Source organism: Myotis nattereri (assembly GCF_964212035.1).
Source record: "Myotis nattereri genome assembly, chromosome: 4".
Lineage (NCBI taxonomy): Eukaryota > Metazoa > Chordata > Mammalia > Chiroptera > Vespertilionidae > Myotis > Myotis nattereri.
The window spans coordinates 36585158-36603448 of record NC_138079.1 but is presented as its reverse complement, the minus strand read 5'-3'; the positions used below and the strand labels follow the sequence as shown (position 1 = coordinate 36603448).

Genomic DNA, 18291 nt, shown 5'->3' with positions numbered 1-18291 from the left:
ACTTAGTACGCTGCTTAGCCCAGTACAAGTGCACAGATTTTCTTATTGCAAGATACAGAGGAAGCTGTGGTTTTGAAGGTTGTTTGGATGGGGTAATGAGAGAGTTGCATGGGGAAGCAAGGAACGACAGAAAGTTATATCAAAGGCTTGGCTTCTCATACGGGGCCTTCTGGAATTTCCTTGCCTTGGAATCCCTCCCTATTCCAAGTCGAACTGGATAAATAGACCTTAAAAAATCACAGAGCCCGTGCTTGTTTACCCTGGCTGCTTTCATTTGATCACTTGGATATTGGAAGGATGGTGGGATTTGGTTTGGGTCCTTCCTGGAGCCTGCTTTGATCTTCCTCCTTCATGGGAGCCCTGGGAGGACTAGTGAATCCATTCTGGTGAAGGTGTTCCAAGTCCAAGTGCAAATGCACCCCAGGATGATTCTCGTCTGGGTATCCGTTTTTCACCTGTGTGTGTTTGCATGAATATCCACACTTCTCTGTTATTGCTGTAGCTGTGTTAAGTGTGTTTATGGAAGGACACTGCTTCCTATGGGGATTAGTGACACAGAGGTGAGGGCTGTAATTCAGAAACTTGTTATTAGGATAGATTATAAGTGCAGTTTCACTACTTAATTAGAATGGAGCCATGTTGTTAAAAGAGCTGATGTGTACAGACAAGTGATGCTCATTGCTGGAAGAGCACTTGGGGTCTCTGGGCTGAGTTGCTACCGCAAGTTCTCAGGGTTCTGATAAGAGAGGGGAGTGAGGTTCTATCTCTTTTCCTTCCTATTGTCAAGTGTTGCTGTGTAGCAAGGGTAGACTAAAGTTAAAAGAATAGACGAAGGAATTAATGAAGACACAGGAACTATAATCTCTTATCAACCAGAGATAACCACTTTTAACTCCAGAGATTTTTTTTCATCCAGAATGCTTCCTGTGTTTTCTCTGCTCTTCTTCTTAGGGACGAACTTGAGGCCAGACCTATTTAAGAAAAATACAAAGAACTCCTGGGCCTCTGTGGGCTTTTCTGCCAAAATGTCTAATGTGTAGTCAACATAGACTTGGTTTTCACAGTGTATTCATTCATTCCATAAATTGTTGGGCAAGTGAGTACAGATATGACCTTTTACCATTATACAGCTGATGCCTATTTCTTCTCATTAGTTGTAGTCCCAGCCTTTCACTTTTACGGTATTCATTCATTCACTCACTCATTCATTCTTTCATCTATTCAATCATTCAACAAATATTTATTGGACACCTAATATGTGCTTGAATAGATTCTAGCTGAGGCAAGTGTGAGTTGTAGGTCAGTCTCTTTCCCTTCAAACTCCAGGGAATGCAGGCCAGGCTCTTAAATGATCCCCTGGAAGCTTTTTCCATAGAGATTGGGTGGGGGTGAGAAATGCATGCTGTGCCGATAACTTTCTCCAAGGAAATCCTTTCTCCTGATTTTACAACTTGAACTTCTTATATGGGCTAGAGGTGGGTTTAGGGGCCAACACCCCCTTCCCTTAGAACTATGTTTTTGTTTCTTTGGGAGACTCTTGCAAAAGTCTGAGACAACTGGAGAGAGGAAGAGTTGCATGTGGCATTTAACACCTGGCTACACTTATATGCTCTGTTTGTGAGTATATGGTGCTGGGGAGATCACAGGGTAGCATTCTAGGAGAAGGAATGAGGAAGGGGTGGGGGAGAGGGGGAGAACAAGAGGACGTAATGGTGAGCAACTCAGTCAAAAGTGCAACCAAATCCTGAATATTACTAGATGTCCTTTTATCACCCTTTAGCTTTCTTTTCTCTACATCCTGTATCTTACTCCTTTCTTTGCCCTATTCCAGCTGGGTCATATAAATTCTTCCTCTGTCATTTTACTTACCTTCTCATTGGCCATCCCCAACCCCTTCTTCCATGTGTCTCTCAGGGGACTAGAGCCTGTTCTTCAGGCTCCCATGCAATATCTATGCTCTCCAGGGCAGCCTGGCACCACAGAATACATGTATGCCCTGGTTTTTGGCTATACATTGGCAAGTTCCCAAGCAGTTGGGGCCATGGCTTTGCTCTATTCTGCTGAGTGCCTTGAGAATCCCTCAGCCCCGTAAAATCCCACTGATTATTGGTACATAAAGGAAACAGGATGGGTCTGAAGCCACTGTGGGGTACCCACTTTAGTGAGGCCAGGGACTGGGGAACCTCTATGCTGGGATTTGCTTCCCAGACCATTTGGATTTTTTTTTTTTGCTTTCAGGCCCCTTTTGTTGTCAGGAGGATGTACATAAACAAACAGAAAAAGGGCATGTGAGAAGGTGCCAGTGAGGGACACAGAAGAAGGTGCCAACATTGGCTATCACAAAGGCTAGGCTCTTAATTGGCATCGAAGCAGAATCAAAACAGAATCAAAACATAGCCCTCAGTCTTTTCAGGGCCACAGCTGTTTTGGATCAGAAAACCTGTCAGAGTGTGTAATGGATAATGGAAACTCTTCCATGCTTGCCTATTAGGAGAAAGAAAACACTTTGCCATGTATGTCTTAATAGCCATTACGATTAGCTGTGCTCAGGTTCTGTGAGGAAACCAACTGCCAAGACCAGATTGATGTCTTACCATAGGCATTTTTTAGTCTCTTAGTGGAAAATACCTGGTGACTCCGTACTGATGACAGGCAGGCTGTAGTGGGTGAAGCCTGCTTCACCATAAGGGTTTCTCCACTTTGAGGTGATTCCTCCATAAAGATAGGGTTTGTGCTTTGTTCATTGGTGACCTCTCAGTGCCTAGCATGCTATCCAGTTTGTAGTAGTTGCTCAATAAGTATTTTTGGAATCAGGTAGAGAAAAAAAATGTTAGGAATATTAATTCAAAAGACTGAGGAAAGTCTGAGAAACATCCAGTGTTTAAAAAAGTTTTGTTTTTTTCTTTAGATTAGCGCTATTGGGCAAATGTTACCAATGTTACCATTAAGTCCTGCCTTGGGGCTTGGAAAAGCAGATTAAATATGATTAGTCCAATAGTAATGGGCATTTTATATTTGAAGTGGAGTTGGGTAAATAGCTGAGAGGTGACCTGCCCAGCAGCCAGCTGGGAGAGAGGGACATGAGGTGAGATGAGGCCAGGGGGGAGCATTGTTTTTGACTTGGCTGGGTCACCAAAATGGGCTCAGCAGGGCCACTGATTTCCATGCAAGTAGGTGGCAAGTTTCCTTCCCAGCGGCAGCGTGTGGCCTGTGTCACTCAAGTACAGGTAGAAGGGAAAAACAAAGGCAGGTAAAATGGTGCTGGCGTGCACGGGCCTGGTGGCCAGGATCACTGGGCCCAGCCTCTTTGAACCTTCTCCCCAGTGTTGTTTTGGCATGGCTTAAGAGAGAGGAAAAGACAATGCACCAACTAATATGGAAAAACGTTTTCCTTTCCCAAGGTTGGGGGTTGTGAGGAGTGTAAGAAGGAAGGCTCTTAATCACTTGCTCAGAGACGACCCAGTTTTGAAGGGAATGAAAACCAAATAATGTCATAGTCCATTACAAACAAGACCCCGAAGATGACAAACAAAGACAAGTATGTGGTGAAAGGACAAAACAAAAATGTCAAGAAAAAAAAGTCCAGCCTCCTTCCTTCCAACTTCCCAGGATCGCATCTCCTTCTAAGGGAACACACAGACCCCCACAAAGCCCCTCCACTGTGAGGAGAAGGGACCAGCCCAGTTCTGAGCCTGCCAGGCATCAAGTAAGGGCCGAGAGGGCATGAGGCAATTATCTGGCCTTTGCTTGCCCTCCGCCTGTGTCTCCCCAGGCTGGTTTTGATTTCTGTTCCAAAGTACATGGGTTCTTACGTATCCTATTTCAGTGTTGAGATCCAAGCACTACATTTAAAAATTAGGCATATCTATTGAAATAATACTCCAGCTAGAGTGAGGAGAAGAAAGCTGGGAATTTGTTTGGGAGTGCTCACCCTTTTCTCACTGAATGGAAAAAGTTCTAGGAGATGCTGCCAAGAATAAGGGGATCCCGCAAAGGATTAGGAAGGGCCTTCCTTGGGGGAAAATTAATTGGAAAAGCATAATATAATGGAAAAGAATGTGAGCTTTGGAGTCAGACAGCCCTGGGTTCAAATCCCAGCTCTGCCCCTTACTTGGAGTGGGATCACAGACATGGGACTTGCCTTATTGTGGCCTAAATTCCATCAACTGTGAAATGGGTAATAATAAGTACCTCATGGCATTGTTGTGAGAATTAGTGTATGTAAGCCTTTAGAACAGGGCCTGCAACATGGTAAGTGTTGGGTTTACTATGTCCTTACTATTGTATTTGTTAAAAAAATATAATTCATAACCATTGTATAATTACTCATAAATTATGAGAAGGCAGGGAGAGCAGGGAGAGGAGGGACTGACCAGACCCTTTGCAGGTGGCAGCCCTGAGTGGAGCTGGGAAGTAGCCCAAGCAGCCCACACTCTTCCCCCAAATCCTAATTCCGTTCCTTCCAGCTACGCAGAGCCACACAAATGGTGCCACAGTGAGGCAATCGCTCAAGGGATTCTGCCCCAGGCAGGGCAGAGGTCTGGTGAATGGATTCTTTGCTTCCCAGGCACACGGCCTTCTGCAAGTTGCTTCGTGGAGAAGAAGGAGACGTAGTTGCTCTTCCTCTTAGCCTGAGAAAAGAGACACTGGGAGAGAAGTCAGCAGCAGCCCTGCTCTTCACCCACAGATAGGAAAGAACAGAAGCCCAAGGCCACCTTTCCAGAGGAGTCAGAAACTACTGGGCAGCCAACACACGAGAGACTGTGGTCTTTGCTCAGAGATCAGAAATCTAGTTAATTTTGTTTATTCCCACCTCTCTTTCCCTGTAGTGCTTAGTAGTAAACCCCTGATTTGGGGGGCTACAAGAAAGTGAGATATCTGAGGTGAATGCCTCCCTTTGCAGGCACCTTTGGAGAAGAGGCAGAGGAACCCCAAGAAGCAAGATGAGGTGTGAAAGCCTTGAGAGGAAATGAACAGCTGAGGCAGGGGTGTTGGGCCTGCTTCAAAAAAATGAAAGAAAAGGTGGGAGCTTGCTAGAGTCTGAGATAACAAATATGACCCCCCTCAAACCAGGCTTAATAAAAAACTTCTATGGCCAAGGGATTCTCCGCCAGGACATTATGCTAAGGAGGTTCCATATGTTAGATCTCATCATTGCAAAGGTCCTGCAAGGTCATTATCATTCCCATTTTGCAGTTGAGGAAACTGATACTCAGGCTAGAAAGTGGCAGATCCAAGAATGTGCTCAAGAGTCTCTGAGGAAACATGTGTTTTTGCCCTACTGACTACTCCAGAATGATTCTTCCTCATTTCATTTCATGCAATATTCCCATTCTCTCACAGCTGTTATCTCAGCTAGCAATCCTGAGTAAGAAGTGGCTGACAGGCCGATTCTTAGTGAAGTGGTAAAGACCGAAAATCACTGTCACTCCCTGCACTGCAGTTCTGGAAGGGGACTGGTAGAAGGCTAAGAGGGGAAGCAAGAAGTTGAATCTCAAAAGGTGGGATTTTGTTGACTGTAAAATAGAATAGGAGGGGTAGGAGGTAATACTTAGCAGTAGTTTCTTCTTGGTAACTTTTTTTTCTTTTAAAATTTTAAAATTGTTTTTAGACAGAAAGGGAGAGGTAGAGAAAAACATCAATGTGAGAGCAAAACATCGATCCCTCACCTCACGCTTGCCCCCACGTGGGAGGGGGGTGAGGGAAGGGGCTGCACCCTGACTAGGAATTGAACTGGCAACCAGCAACCCTTTGGCGTATGGGGTGACACCCAACTAACTGAGCTACAACAACCAGCATAGTGCCTGTAACTTGCCAGTTTATTAGGTCATTCTGAATTTCTGTAATCCTATATAATAAAAGCCTAATATGCTAAGTGTCTGGACAACTGGTCGGCTGGTCAACCAATCACAGCATAATATGCTAATGATATGCTAAGGCCACTCAATTGCTCCCTATGACGTGCATTGATCACCAGGGGGCAGACACTCCAAACAGTAGGTTAGCTTGCTGCTGGGGTCCAGCTGATGGGGACTGAGCAAGACGGGCCGGACACGCCCTGGAGCCCTTCCATGGTCCCTCCCCGGCTGGCCAACCTCTCGCGTCCCTCCCCAGCTCCGACTGTGCACTGGTGAGGTCCCTTGTCCTGGCCTGTGCCCTCTCGCAATCTGGAACCCCTCGGGGGATGTCGGAGAGCCGGTTTTGGTCCAATGCCGCAGGCCAGGCTGAGGGACCCCACTGGTGCATGAATTCGTGCACCAGGCCTCTAGTTATTAAGATGTGAGTATAGCTCATTAGTTTTTGAGCCAAATCTCCTTTGCTGTTTCCATTTTAGAGTAGACTGACAGGGAGTTTTGCTCTGATTTGATCATCTGTACCCAATGCCATGAGGGGGCCAACTTGGAGTTCATGCTCAGATATTGCTTTTACTTCTTGGGGTATGGGATCCTTGGTGCCCTTACCTTGTCCTCCAGCCCCATCACTGGTGTTAATTACCATCCAGCTATTATAATGGGAGAATCAGAAGATATGGCAGTTAGAAGACAGGTTTGGCAGGAGCAAAATGATTAGGATTTTGCTCAGAGATCAGGCAGGGAACAGGGTATGGTTAATGCAGGGAGTACCCTGGGGTCAGTCAGAGAAATAGAAACCATAGTAGGGCTTTCAACAGAGAAGACTGAACATAGGGAATTGGTTTAAAATGTTTCAGAAAAAGCAAAAAGGAAGCACTGAGGTAACATATAGAGAGGAATTGTGTAAAGTCTCAGGACTGGGGGGAGTAGGGGAGTTGATTAGAACCTAGGGGTTTAGAGGAGGGTCTCACAGAGTTGGGACTCAGACCTCTGAGGGTGGCAATACCACCCAGCTCCAGGTACCTCGGCCGCTTGGGGGAGCCACCCTGTGCTGGAAGTAACAAGGCTGGTTCTGCAGCAGGATATTGGAACCAGCGGTCACTTGCATGATGAACGGGCCATTGTTGGCCATTGTTGGGGTGACACTAACAGGAACTAGAATAAAACAGGAAGGAGAATGCTGTCCTGACGTCTACCTTACAGTTTCCCTCTGCCATGCCCTATGGGCAGAGTCGAATGTAGAGTATCTGACGAAGGCAGAGCTCAGCCCCAGCATCCCAGAGCAGAGTTCTGCAGGTAAGAGATAATACCTTAAACACTGGCATGTAGGGTGAACAGTTGTGTGGTTGCCAGTGAATCACTAACTGAAAGAAGCTTCAAACGGTGTTTGAAGAGAAAGAGACTGTTTTTAGTGAAGTGTCAGCTACCTCTGCCTATCTGTGGAACTTTCACTGTTGTGAATATTGGCCGTGTGTGTGTGTGTGTGTGTGTGTGTGTGCTTGTTTAAGGATTAGGAAGAGGGCTTGGCCTTTTTAAGGTCTGCGGGAGTCCACTCCGTCGTGCTGGGAATAAACACTATCACTCTCCTCTGAGCTGTTAATGAGACTCCAAAATAAATGTTTTCCTTTAGATTGCACCTTGTAATTTATGATTCAGTCCCAGAAAAGAAACTTTAGTGTATTGGGAAATGGGTGTACTCAAAGAAACTTCATGGGGGCCAGAGCTGGAAGGATTTGGAATCAAGACAAACCCAATTGCCAGTAAACCTCAGTCATGTCTCCAGATCTTAGAAGCAAGCTAATGGTTTACAGTTTTCTCCTCTTGCTTACATAGTTCCAGGAAGACAGGCAGCTCACAGCCCAGAAAGCGTAGTAACTGAACTTTACATAACACCTGGGAACCTAAGAGAGCATGTGTGGGGAAGTGATGATAGGGCCATTTGCAGGTTGAAGCTAGTGCCTGGAAACTGTTCATCGCCTGCTCAGCATGCAGAACCACTGGAAATGAAATTGATGGTGATTATGCAAGAGAGGTAAATGCGAGCAGAGCAAACACCACGTGAAAGGCATCATGATTGTTCACTGAATTCAATAGAACCGAGTTGCAACTTTGTGTTTGTTGGCTGGGTCCTGTTTAGTTCTCTGTCAAACATCGCTGGATTGGAACCCACCATAAAAAAGAACGAAGTGTAAAATTGTAAGTGCACTATTTGGTACACTCCTCCATGGCACCAAAATAGATAAGAGCTGATCTCATGAACAACATTGTTTGCTGGCAGGGTAGTTCTCTGATATGGGAAATTATCAGTGATAGAGAGAAATCACAGTAGCCAAAAACATTTCTGAGGGATAGATGGCTTATCTCATTCTGTCTGTAGGATTCCTGTTGGTGGCACCTAAGGGTTAATATAATTGATTACGTAATGAAATTTATCAGTAAGACTAAAGGGTTGGCACTCTGGAGTCAGATGTACCTGGATTTCAACCTCTTTTCTCCCACTTATAATGCATGCAAGCTTGATCAAATTATCTAAAACTCAGTTTCTTTATCTTTTAAGTGGGGATAATTATATTCCCTCTCTTGAAGTTCCATTGTGATGATTAACTGAGATGATGCAAACAAGATATTCAACAGAGTTCTTGGTGCAAAATATGTGCTAAAAAATATTTGCCACTCTATCTTTATTATTATGACTGCTATTCTTAGTATGCACTTATTGAAAACTTACTCTATTATTAGTGCTAGGCCCTCGAGATAGAAAGATGAATTTGACCTAGTCCCTCTGTCAAAGAGTTCATGACCTACTGTGAAAGGTATTCTAAAGCCTTGATTTAGGGAAGATGAGTCAGCTCAGGTGATTGTGTGGGGACTCATTGTGGGAGATGTTAGTTCTTGAAGGAAACCGCAGGGCTATGGAGGAGCATAGTTGTAGATGTCAGGAGAATATTGAGACCAGGAAGGGAGCCTGCATGTGCAGACTGGCTAGCCATGACTGAGGAAGCAGGAGATGGCTTAGGGCAGCCGTGGGCAAACTACAGCCTGCGGGCCGGATTCGGCCCGTTTGAAATGAATAAAACTAAAAAAAAAAAAAGACCATACCCTTTTATGTAATGATGTTTACTTTGAATTTATATTAGTTCACACAAACACTCCATCCATGCTTTTGTTCCGGCCCTCCGGTCCAGTATAAGAACCCATTGTGGCCCTCGAGTCAAAAAGTTTGCCCACCCCTGGCTTAGGGAGAACAGTTTCTTTGCCTACTGCTTAAGTTTTAAGGCACCTCAGAGCAAAATTGATGTAAAAGACACACCTAACTCCCGAATTATATAAATGATGCAATGGTGTTGGGCTAATGATGGGCGCTGTTAGATACCACTGTGAAGTGTTGTGAATTTGTGTCACACTGACAATTCTCTTGCCATCAAATGGTTATCCACTTGCTGCTGAAATTGATTATTGAGGATCGGGTGTGAAATGTAGTGATGACACAATTGTTGGAAAGACCACGATGGACAGAAGCTACTCAATCCTTGGGCTAGGAATTGAGCAGGTGGGCCTCCTCTGGGCCTGTCAGCAGACCCCAATAAGCCCCACATGGCTCCTGACAGATAGGCTTTCAGCATATTCTGAAACAGGGTGGCCGGTTCTAAAAGGCCTCTTGAAAGGTTTCAGTGTGCTGCCTTAGAGAAGATGAAGGGTGGCAGGACCCTGAAGACCACAGAGGAAATAGCTGTGTGCTGCCAAGATTTAATATATATAGAGGTTATTTTAGGGGCCCTCTATACCTTGGTTAAAGGAAATGAAGAATCTGTCAATTAAAGGGGTCATTAATTGTTCTATTCTGTAATGGAATAAAATTAAATCTCTATTAACACATGTGTTTACACAACTGGATTTCTGTGCAGTTGCTAGTGCTCAGCTGTCAGCATTTGCTTATCTTTAGTGATTCCCTTACACATTTTGTGAGAAATTCTAGGGTTGATAGGCAATCACTATTCTCTTCCATGTTATTATAGAAATTTGATAAACCACCAGAATAAAAAAAAAACCACACCACAAAATAACACTTCAGCAAAAAGGAGAGCATGGCGTTTGGAGTATAACTTTTTTTGGTACACTTTTTTTTTCTTATATGGAGTCTGCTATTTTTGGTTGACATGTGCAAACAGACGAAAGAAAATCATAGGTTAAAAAAAGCGCTAATAAATGGTTTATATTTTTGTGAGCAAGTAAAATCCAGAAGATTTCCTCTGGAAAAAAACTTTTTCCACATAGCATATCTTTCCAGAAATAAGAAAAAACTGAATCATTTTCCCTTTGTTATCTGTAATTTGGTTTGACTTTTGGAAAGGGAGTACCATATGTGAAGTTTATAGGGAATTCATTCATTCACGGGACACTGGAGCCTGCTGTAAGGTATCCCAGAGTCCATGCCATGAGAAAGCCATGGGTGAAATACCTTAAAATTCAACAATTTCAGATCTTATTTTAGTGCTTTGGTGACTAGACCCCACAGTGAGGAGTTCATCAGGAGGCTTTTATAAACATATGTGCCCCAATGGAGACAAACATTACAGACAGTCAAATTCCAGAATGATATTAAAATTCATTTAGCATATTGCATCATTTTATCATATATTTCCATTGCCCAGTTTTGAATAAATTTGGATATGTGTATCTATGTGTTTTAGATGGAGTAGTTAGGCTTAATTGCAAAAGTTTAAATATTAATTAAAAATGTAAAAATTGCTCCCAGAAAGCAGTTGATGGTTTAAAAGAGGATGCTATCTCTAACATTAAGGAAAATGACTAAGTGTGTTAGAAAATCAAAATTCACCCAGTGCTCAAGGGGGCTAGCTTAGAGCAGAGCTACCTTAGGAAGCTTGCTGTCCCTGACTCTCCTGGTCTGAATCCTTTTCTCCTCAAATATCCTTTCTCTCCTGTCCGGAGTGTCCTGTACGGTCTTCTTCCTGGAGGGTCTAGGTAGGTTTCTGGAGTTGTCCGTTGAAGTAGTTTATTTTCCCCTCAATTTTCTTGTGCTTAAAATCTTTTAATTACAAATCTGATTCTCTATCCTTGGTTCATAAAAGTTATATTCCTTGGTGTAGTCCAGATAGGGACAAGCCTAGACTGAACCTGGGAATGAAAATATATAGGTATAATGATAATAAAATTGTGGTTATGATTTACTATTTATTATTAATAGCAGCTTTATCACAGCATTTTTATAATGGCAACCAAAAATAATCTGAATGTATATAAATAGTGGAAATTTTGACTATATTGGGGTGCATTTATACTGTGGAATATGGTGTGGCTATTAGATATACATGTATTGACCTGGAAAGATAACCAAATACTTTTTGTTTTATAAGAAAGGTAAATTTCTTAGAATCAGCATCATTAAAATGTCCATACTACCCAAAGCAATCTATAGATTCAGTGCAACAATCCCTATCAAAATATCAATGGCATATTTCACAGACCTAGAACAAATGCTCCAAAAATGTACACGGAACCAAAAAAGACCCCAAATAGCTGCAGCAATCTTGAAAAAGAAGAACAAAGTAGGAGGAATCACAATACAGATATCAAGTTATACTATAAAGCCACTGTACTCAAGACAGCCTGGTACTGACACAAGAACAGGTGTATAGACCAAGGGAACAGAACAGAGAACCCAGAACCAAACCAAGCCACTACGCTCAATTAATATTTGAAAAAGGAGGCAAGAGCAAACACTGGAGCAGAGGCAGTCTCTTCAATAAATGGTGCTGGGAAAATTGGACAGGTACATGCAAAAAAACGAAACTAGACCACCAACTTACACCATACACAAGAATAAACTCAAAATGGACAAAAGACTTAAATGTAAGACATGAAACTATAAGAGTCCTAGAAGAAACCATAGGCACCAAAATTGCAGACATCTCTCGTAGCAATATGTTTACCAATACATCTCCTAGGACAATGGAAACTAAGGAGAAAATAAACAAATGGGACCACATGAAAATAAAAAGCTTCTGCACAGCAAAAGAAAACATCAACTGATGTTCAAGGAAGCTTGCAAGACAGTTTCAATGGAATAAAGGCTCCCAAGGACACGTGTGTGTGTGTGTGTGTGTGTGTGTGTGTGTGTTTGTAGAATGTCATGTTCAAGAAGCATATATAGCTCTATCTACTTCCTTACAAGGATCTCCTCAATAGTCCCTTTTGTTCATCAAAGGCTGTCCTAATTTTGATGAAGTTGCCACGTCGGAGTTGTGAAAAGTCCTGGCTCTGGGAATTATCACTACTTCTTTCTTCAGACACATCTTTCACCCCAATGACTCCAAACAAATTCAGTTTTTCAAGTACTGGTTTTTAAACCTGTCATTCTTTTCATTCACTCTTTCCTCTGACCGATTTATTAGTACAGGTTCAATTGTTACTTTTCTGTTGCTCAAACACCACTAAACAATAGCTATTGTGTTTTACTAGTAAAATAGTTACAGCTGCAGTTGTTTTTAAAAATTAAAAATAGATGATTACTAGCAACCAGTTAAGATCACTCTATGAAGCTTTCTGTTATAATAGGCACTGTTACCATTTGGGTTATGACAACTACTGAGATGACTGAAAAACACTGCCACCCCCTCCCTCAATATATTAATGAGAATGATTTGTAAAAAAAAAAAAATAAAAAAATCCAACAGCTACCTATTGAACACAGATTATGTTTAGGACATTGGGATTTTTAAAAATTAAATTTATGGGAGTAATATTGGTTACTAATGTTATATAAGTTTCAGGTGTACAATTCTGCAATCCATCATCTGTATATTGCATTGAGAATGCTTGGATTTTTATGGGAGATAGAAAACCTTTTAGGAACTTAAAATCTTTTAGGGGGGCTGAGGCATGAGGACCAGTAAGGTTGAGAAAGGGTGTAAGAGTTAACAATAAATACCACAAATTCTAGGATTGTTCATTGATCATCGTATAAAAGGAGACTTCGCTAATTCATTCACTAAACAACTGTTTATTCAGCCTCTCTTATAAGCAAGCTCTCAGGGGGGAAGTTGACACTATATTGTCGGGTCAGAAGCCAATGAGAGTGCACTCTCTCTCCTTTTACAGGAAGTAGAATAGGAAACTGCTAAGCTGTACGTAGGGAGCTTACAGTCTATGAGAGGACATGCACTGTAGCAATGAGTCAACTCCAGTCCTTAGACCCAAACATCGGGTCTTCTGCCCTGGGCCCTGCCTTTCAAAGGCCCCATGTTAACCCTCTCTGTGGAGTGAGGAGCCTGTGGAGCTAAAGGGAGGTGCCCACCCAGTGTCCACAACAACCTGCTCTAGACACTGTAGGTAGGCAGGCCTGTGGACTTCCCTGCCTGGATGGCTTGAGTCAGCATTTAGAACTTGCACAGGTGCCCTCTTGGAGCCACCTGTGCTGCTGGTGTGAGCATCCCTGAGCAAGAGGAGGAGTGTCAAAAGGCAGGCAGCTCTTTGTAAAGGACGTGGACAGAACTTGGACATGCCGGTTGGGGTGCTTGCCAGTTGCGTATAAGGTGGACTGTGATATAAGAAAAGAAGGGGAGTGGGGCACAAACCAGGGGCTGTCTCTCCCCACCTGCCTGGTTCTGCACAGGCACTTAGTGGAGTCCAAGAATTGTAAGTTCCAACCTGGCCTTCCAGGTCACCAGAAAGGTCATTTTTCAAAGGAGGTGAAGTGGATGAAGCTACTTTATTTGACAGTCTGTTTCTCTGACTCTGGGTCCTGCAAATGTCGGGGGTGAGTCTGCAGAGTGTGATGGGTCATCATAGAGGGAGGAGCAACACATTCTGTTGAGGCAGCTTCTTAGGAGGGTGTCTGCAGTAGGCCTGGAAGGATCTGTGTAATAAATATTTTCCCAGCACTTGCATTGCAGGAGGCACAACCTGAGGCACTCAGATACCTAAGAGACCTGCTGTGGTATCTGCCAGCAGGGAATATGCAAACTAATAAAGGGCCAGGATTTGTAAACAAAAACTGCCATGAAGGAAGCTAAGCACCAAAATGGAGATTCTATATTGGTAGTGGGGACATAATTGAGGACTGATAGCTCTTCCTGGAGGTAATGTGTCAAGACTTCACAGAAGGTTTGATTTGGGTCCAGAAGACTGAGGAGGAGTTTGAGGTAGACGTGAGGATAACGGAAAACCTTTCCAGGCAGAAGAGAATAACATATGCAGAGACATAGGTGTGGTCTGTTTGGAGAAGTGCCTGCAGTGCAGACTTACAGGAAAAAATAAAAGGTAGGATGTGTTTGGGGCAATAACAAGCAGTTCATTTAGTTTATAGCAAGGATTCTTCACCTTTTCGGTGCCATGCGTTTGATGAAGTGTATGGCCTCCTTAGAATAATATTTTAGGTACATATGTTAAAATAATAGGACTACAAAGGAAAGCTATTATATTGAAATAAAATTATCAATAAAATAAACATATTTGTGATACATTAATATACACATTTCCTCAGTTAAACAATAAATAACAGGTTCTAGCAGCAATCTAATAACCACAGTAATTTCCAAGTTGATGAGCTTAACTGACGTTTTGGGATGTCTGTGACAACTATAAATTGATATGCAAATATCTGAGACCTCAGTTTGTGACACAATTACTGGTACTGTGAATACTGTGCCTACAATCAGAATGGAAGAAAGTACAAAGTCTGTGTGACTATTGAAAATGAAGATGAATATTTTCCCATACAAGTTCATGCACTCTGTAAGCTCTATCCACAGTCCCCTGGGGAATCATGGACTCCAGTCATGAACTCCTTTAGAGAATGGGGTCCAGCAAAGTACTGGACCACAGTGTTACTCTAATTTGTAAGCTCTTCCAGGGCTTTAAGACAGCATTTGATTTACAAAATCAAGCGTTATTCAACACTGGACAGGACATGCTTACTGAATAAACCAAGAGTGTCCACAACGTTGTAGTTCTTAAGGCCACCGTTGTGTTTTGCCCTCTGCTGCCTAAGAAGACCTTTGACAGTATTAGCAAAATGAGGAGAGCATTCTTCCCAAGCCCACAGAAAGGCATACAGTGCAGGGTGTACAATAGAGTCTGAGTAACTCAGGTGGTCAGTGACACAGTGTATCCTGTATTTGTCTTCCAAACCTTGGGGAGGAGGCGGAGAGCAGGAGAGAGGCACCCTGTTGTGCTGGTCTCTTAGCTACTTGTTAGTTGGAGAACTCTTAGTAATTCACAAATGGAGCAAGTGGTTAGACGGAGAGATGGAAGGACAAAGTAAGCAGAAGGAACAAAGAAAGGGGGGCATTGGTGGTAGTTGTGTCTAGCGGGCCCACTCTATGCTGTCGTATTTTTCTCTGTGCCCGAGGCTTAGTTGAGATGACTGCCTTTAGGGTTTGGAATGTGACAAAAGCTGTAGATTATGACTGCTTACATTAGAGACAAATAAGGCCCCTTTGTTTGCTAACAGTCAAGTGGGAACAAAAGGTCTTTACCTACGGATGTGGCTCTAGTCACAGCCTGACCACACAGAATGGGAAATCTTGGACACTTGGAGCTCCTGAGGTAGAAAGAAAATAAGCCTTTTTAGTCCTGCAGCCTTCCTACCCCCTCCTTTCTTCCCTGGGCAGTGTGAGTATACAGTGATGTGGTCAGCATTGTGCTTGTGAAATGTGCTCTTTTTTCAATTTATGACTGCTGTTCCTTGTGCCTCTTGGCCCCTGGAAACACCTGGCATGGTTTTGAGCTCAGAGTCCTCAGGGCATCTCAGGTAGGCGGCTTCATGGTTCTTGTCATCCACCATCAGATGCCCATGCTCACAGAAAATGTCAGTTGTACCCCTCTCTGCACAAAGGAGTGATTCTCTCTGCAAAGGCAAAGAGGAAATATCTGATATTGTAGCCTGCCATCTGGCTATCTTTGGGGACTGAACATGCATATTAATGTAATCTTTTGTTTATTACCTACATCACCCTCAGATACTTAGATGGTGTTAATTGCAATGTTTGTAAGGCAGGCTCCCCACTGCAATTCATCCTTTCAATCCCAATCGCTGGGCAATTACCACCACCAATTTACATCTAGTTGAGTGTAGTACCAGCAAGCAACATGGACTGCCTGTATCTTTTTCTCTGGGATGATGATCAGTCAGCTATTCAGGATTTTTTAAATGTAAAAATGAAATATATTATTGAAAGACTTAATTTTCTAAAGTTAAGAAATTCAAAGGGAGTTCCTTGGGAAAGCAGCCTATGTTGATGGAATTGTATAGTCTGAAACTTAGTCACAGAAGAGGTACAAAAGATTTGGGTGGGTCTGATCTTCACTGGGGGTGTAGGCAAAATAAAGCCCTAAGACAGATAGTTTGGAGTATTTTGAATGGGTTCTAGTCACTGCTTTGCAAAATTGGTGCACTCAAAGACCACATGACCCATAAATATCCTTTTTCTGTTTGCCAAGGATATAAATAAGCCTGATGACAATCTAGTACTGACAAGGGCACCTGTGTTTATATTGACTTCTCCTTTTGTGTTTTTTTTTTTTTTTTTTTTTTTTTACAGTGCTTTCTGCTTTATTCAACCTTCCTGGTGGGGACGACTAAAGGACACCAGGGGAGGAGAAAGGGACACTGAGGGAGAGAACCACACCCCAGGGACCCATCTTCACAGAAAGGGCTCAATGTTGATTTCCAGGGTGGAGCAGGGCATGTTCAGCTCAAATTTGGTGATAACATCAGGATGAAGGACACCCAGCTTGCCAACGCTCTGACCACTGGCAAAGACCTCAGCACATCGCCCAGGGAAGAAAGCAGGGCCTTCTGATGCTTTGATCACATATCCCCTCTTCTTTTCACCGGGAGGCACATCAAGCAGCTGCATAATTCTGTCCAATAGCCCGTGGATCATCTCAAACCCAGGATTCTTGTTATAATAAACAGCACAAAGGTGCCTGTAGTTTCTTGCACCCACATCTCTGCTAGAATCTTCTATTACAATATCAGAGAGTTCAAACAGTTTCAGAGGAAGAGGCATCTTCCGATTTGCTGCTATGGTCTTTAGGAGGCCAGGAAGAAGGGTAGTGCGCGCCACCTGAAATTCAGCTGTTTTAGGATTACTTATATGGACTGCATTAGTTGCAGAGATATCCAAACCAAGTTTATCAGCAAAATCTTCCTGGGAGCACAGAGCAAACGTAAGTGCTTCGGTGAAGCCAGCAGCTGCCATGTCGTATCTTAGAAGTTCCGTGAGCTTATTAAGGGGAAATTGATGAGCTATGGTGTATGTTTTCGGGAGAGCCATCTGAATGTTGTTATATCCATAGGCAATAGCTGCATCTTCTACAATATCACATGCATGGATAACGTCAGCTCTGGTTGGAGGGATTTCAATCTCAATCTGATTCCCATCGCCAATGACTTCTGACTTTAAGTACATCCTAGTCAAAAGCTTAGCAATATTTTCTGGTGTTTCTCTGATTCCAACTTTTTTGTTAATTAGGTCAGCTCTCACCATCTCCTTTCGGTAAGCCAGTTCTGGAAAAGTAGATGATTTTCCATTAGGAAAAACTACCTCAGCTGCTTCAACCGTAAATTGATTCTCACAATATTCACTGAACATGGTGACAATAATATCAAGAACTATTTTTGCCTTAGTAAAGTCAGTTCCTGTGCATTCAATAAATACATTTCTAGTATTTACTGTTATTTTGGTATGGTTTCCATTGATGATTGGAGGCATTGATAGGACAACACCATTGCTATCATAGATAACTGGGTACAGGGGCTTATTTTCAATAATATGTAAGTAATGTTTAAGATGGTTGTCAGTCTTGTATATATTCATCAGTTCACAGGCTGTATACTCCTTTGTCTTATTTAGAGGTTTGAATTTGATATCTGAAGGTTGCTTCGCAGTGTAAGTAAATGGGCCTGACAAAGTGTCCAAATCATGGGTACCAATAGCAACCAATGCTCTTTTCCTGCAAATGTTCTGATGCAACTTCTCTTGAAGTTCAATGAAGCTGTCATAGCGATCTTTAGTAAACTTTATATTTCGGAGAACTGCTGCTACAGCGTAAGGGCGTATTTTAGCTGTCTCTTCTGTGATGATCAATTTCTGGATTTCTCCATTAGGCATTACTCATTTATATACTGGAGCCTTTATCCTTTCTTTAAAGACTTGAAGTCCTCGGACCAATCCCTCCAGACATAGGAGATCATATCTATTGGCTGGGACGTCAATTTTGTAAAGAATAACATCAGATGCCCCCTCTGCCTTTTCACTACCTTGTTCCTTACTTATAATTTCCTTCTCAGAAGTAATTTCATCAAGTTCCAGACCAAATTCAAAGCATAGTTCATCAAATTCTTCGTCAGTGTAGGTCCGGCCGAGGGCTTGAAAGAACAAATCGCGCTTCACGCTGACAGTCGGCATGGTGA

The 18291-nt window shown here is 42.8% G+C and overlaps 1 protein-coding gene across 1 annotated transcript; it reads right to left on the bottom strand.

The window, feature by feature from the left end:
* Positions 1-16516: 16516 nt before the first annotated feature.
* Positions 16517-18077, bottom strand: LOC308518284 (phenylalanine--tRNA ligase beta subunit-like; the record flags this gene model as incomplete). Its single annotated transcript, XM_081089940.1, has 1 exon — positions 16517-18077. The coding sequence occupies exon 1, from the start codon at positions 17987-17989 to the stop codon at positions 16517-16519; it is 1473 nt and encodes a 490-aa protein (XP_080946066.1). The 5' UTR covers positions 17990-18077.
* Between the last annotated feature and the right edge of the window lie 214 nt (positions 18078-18291).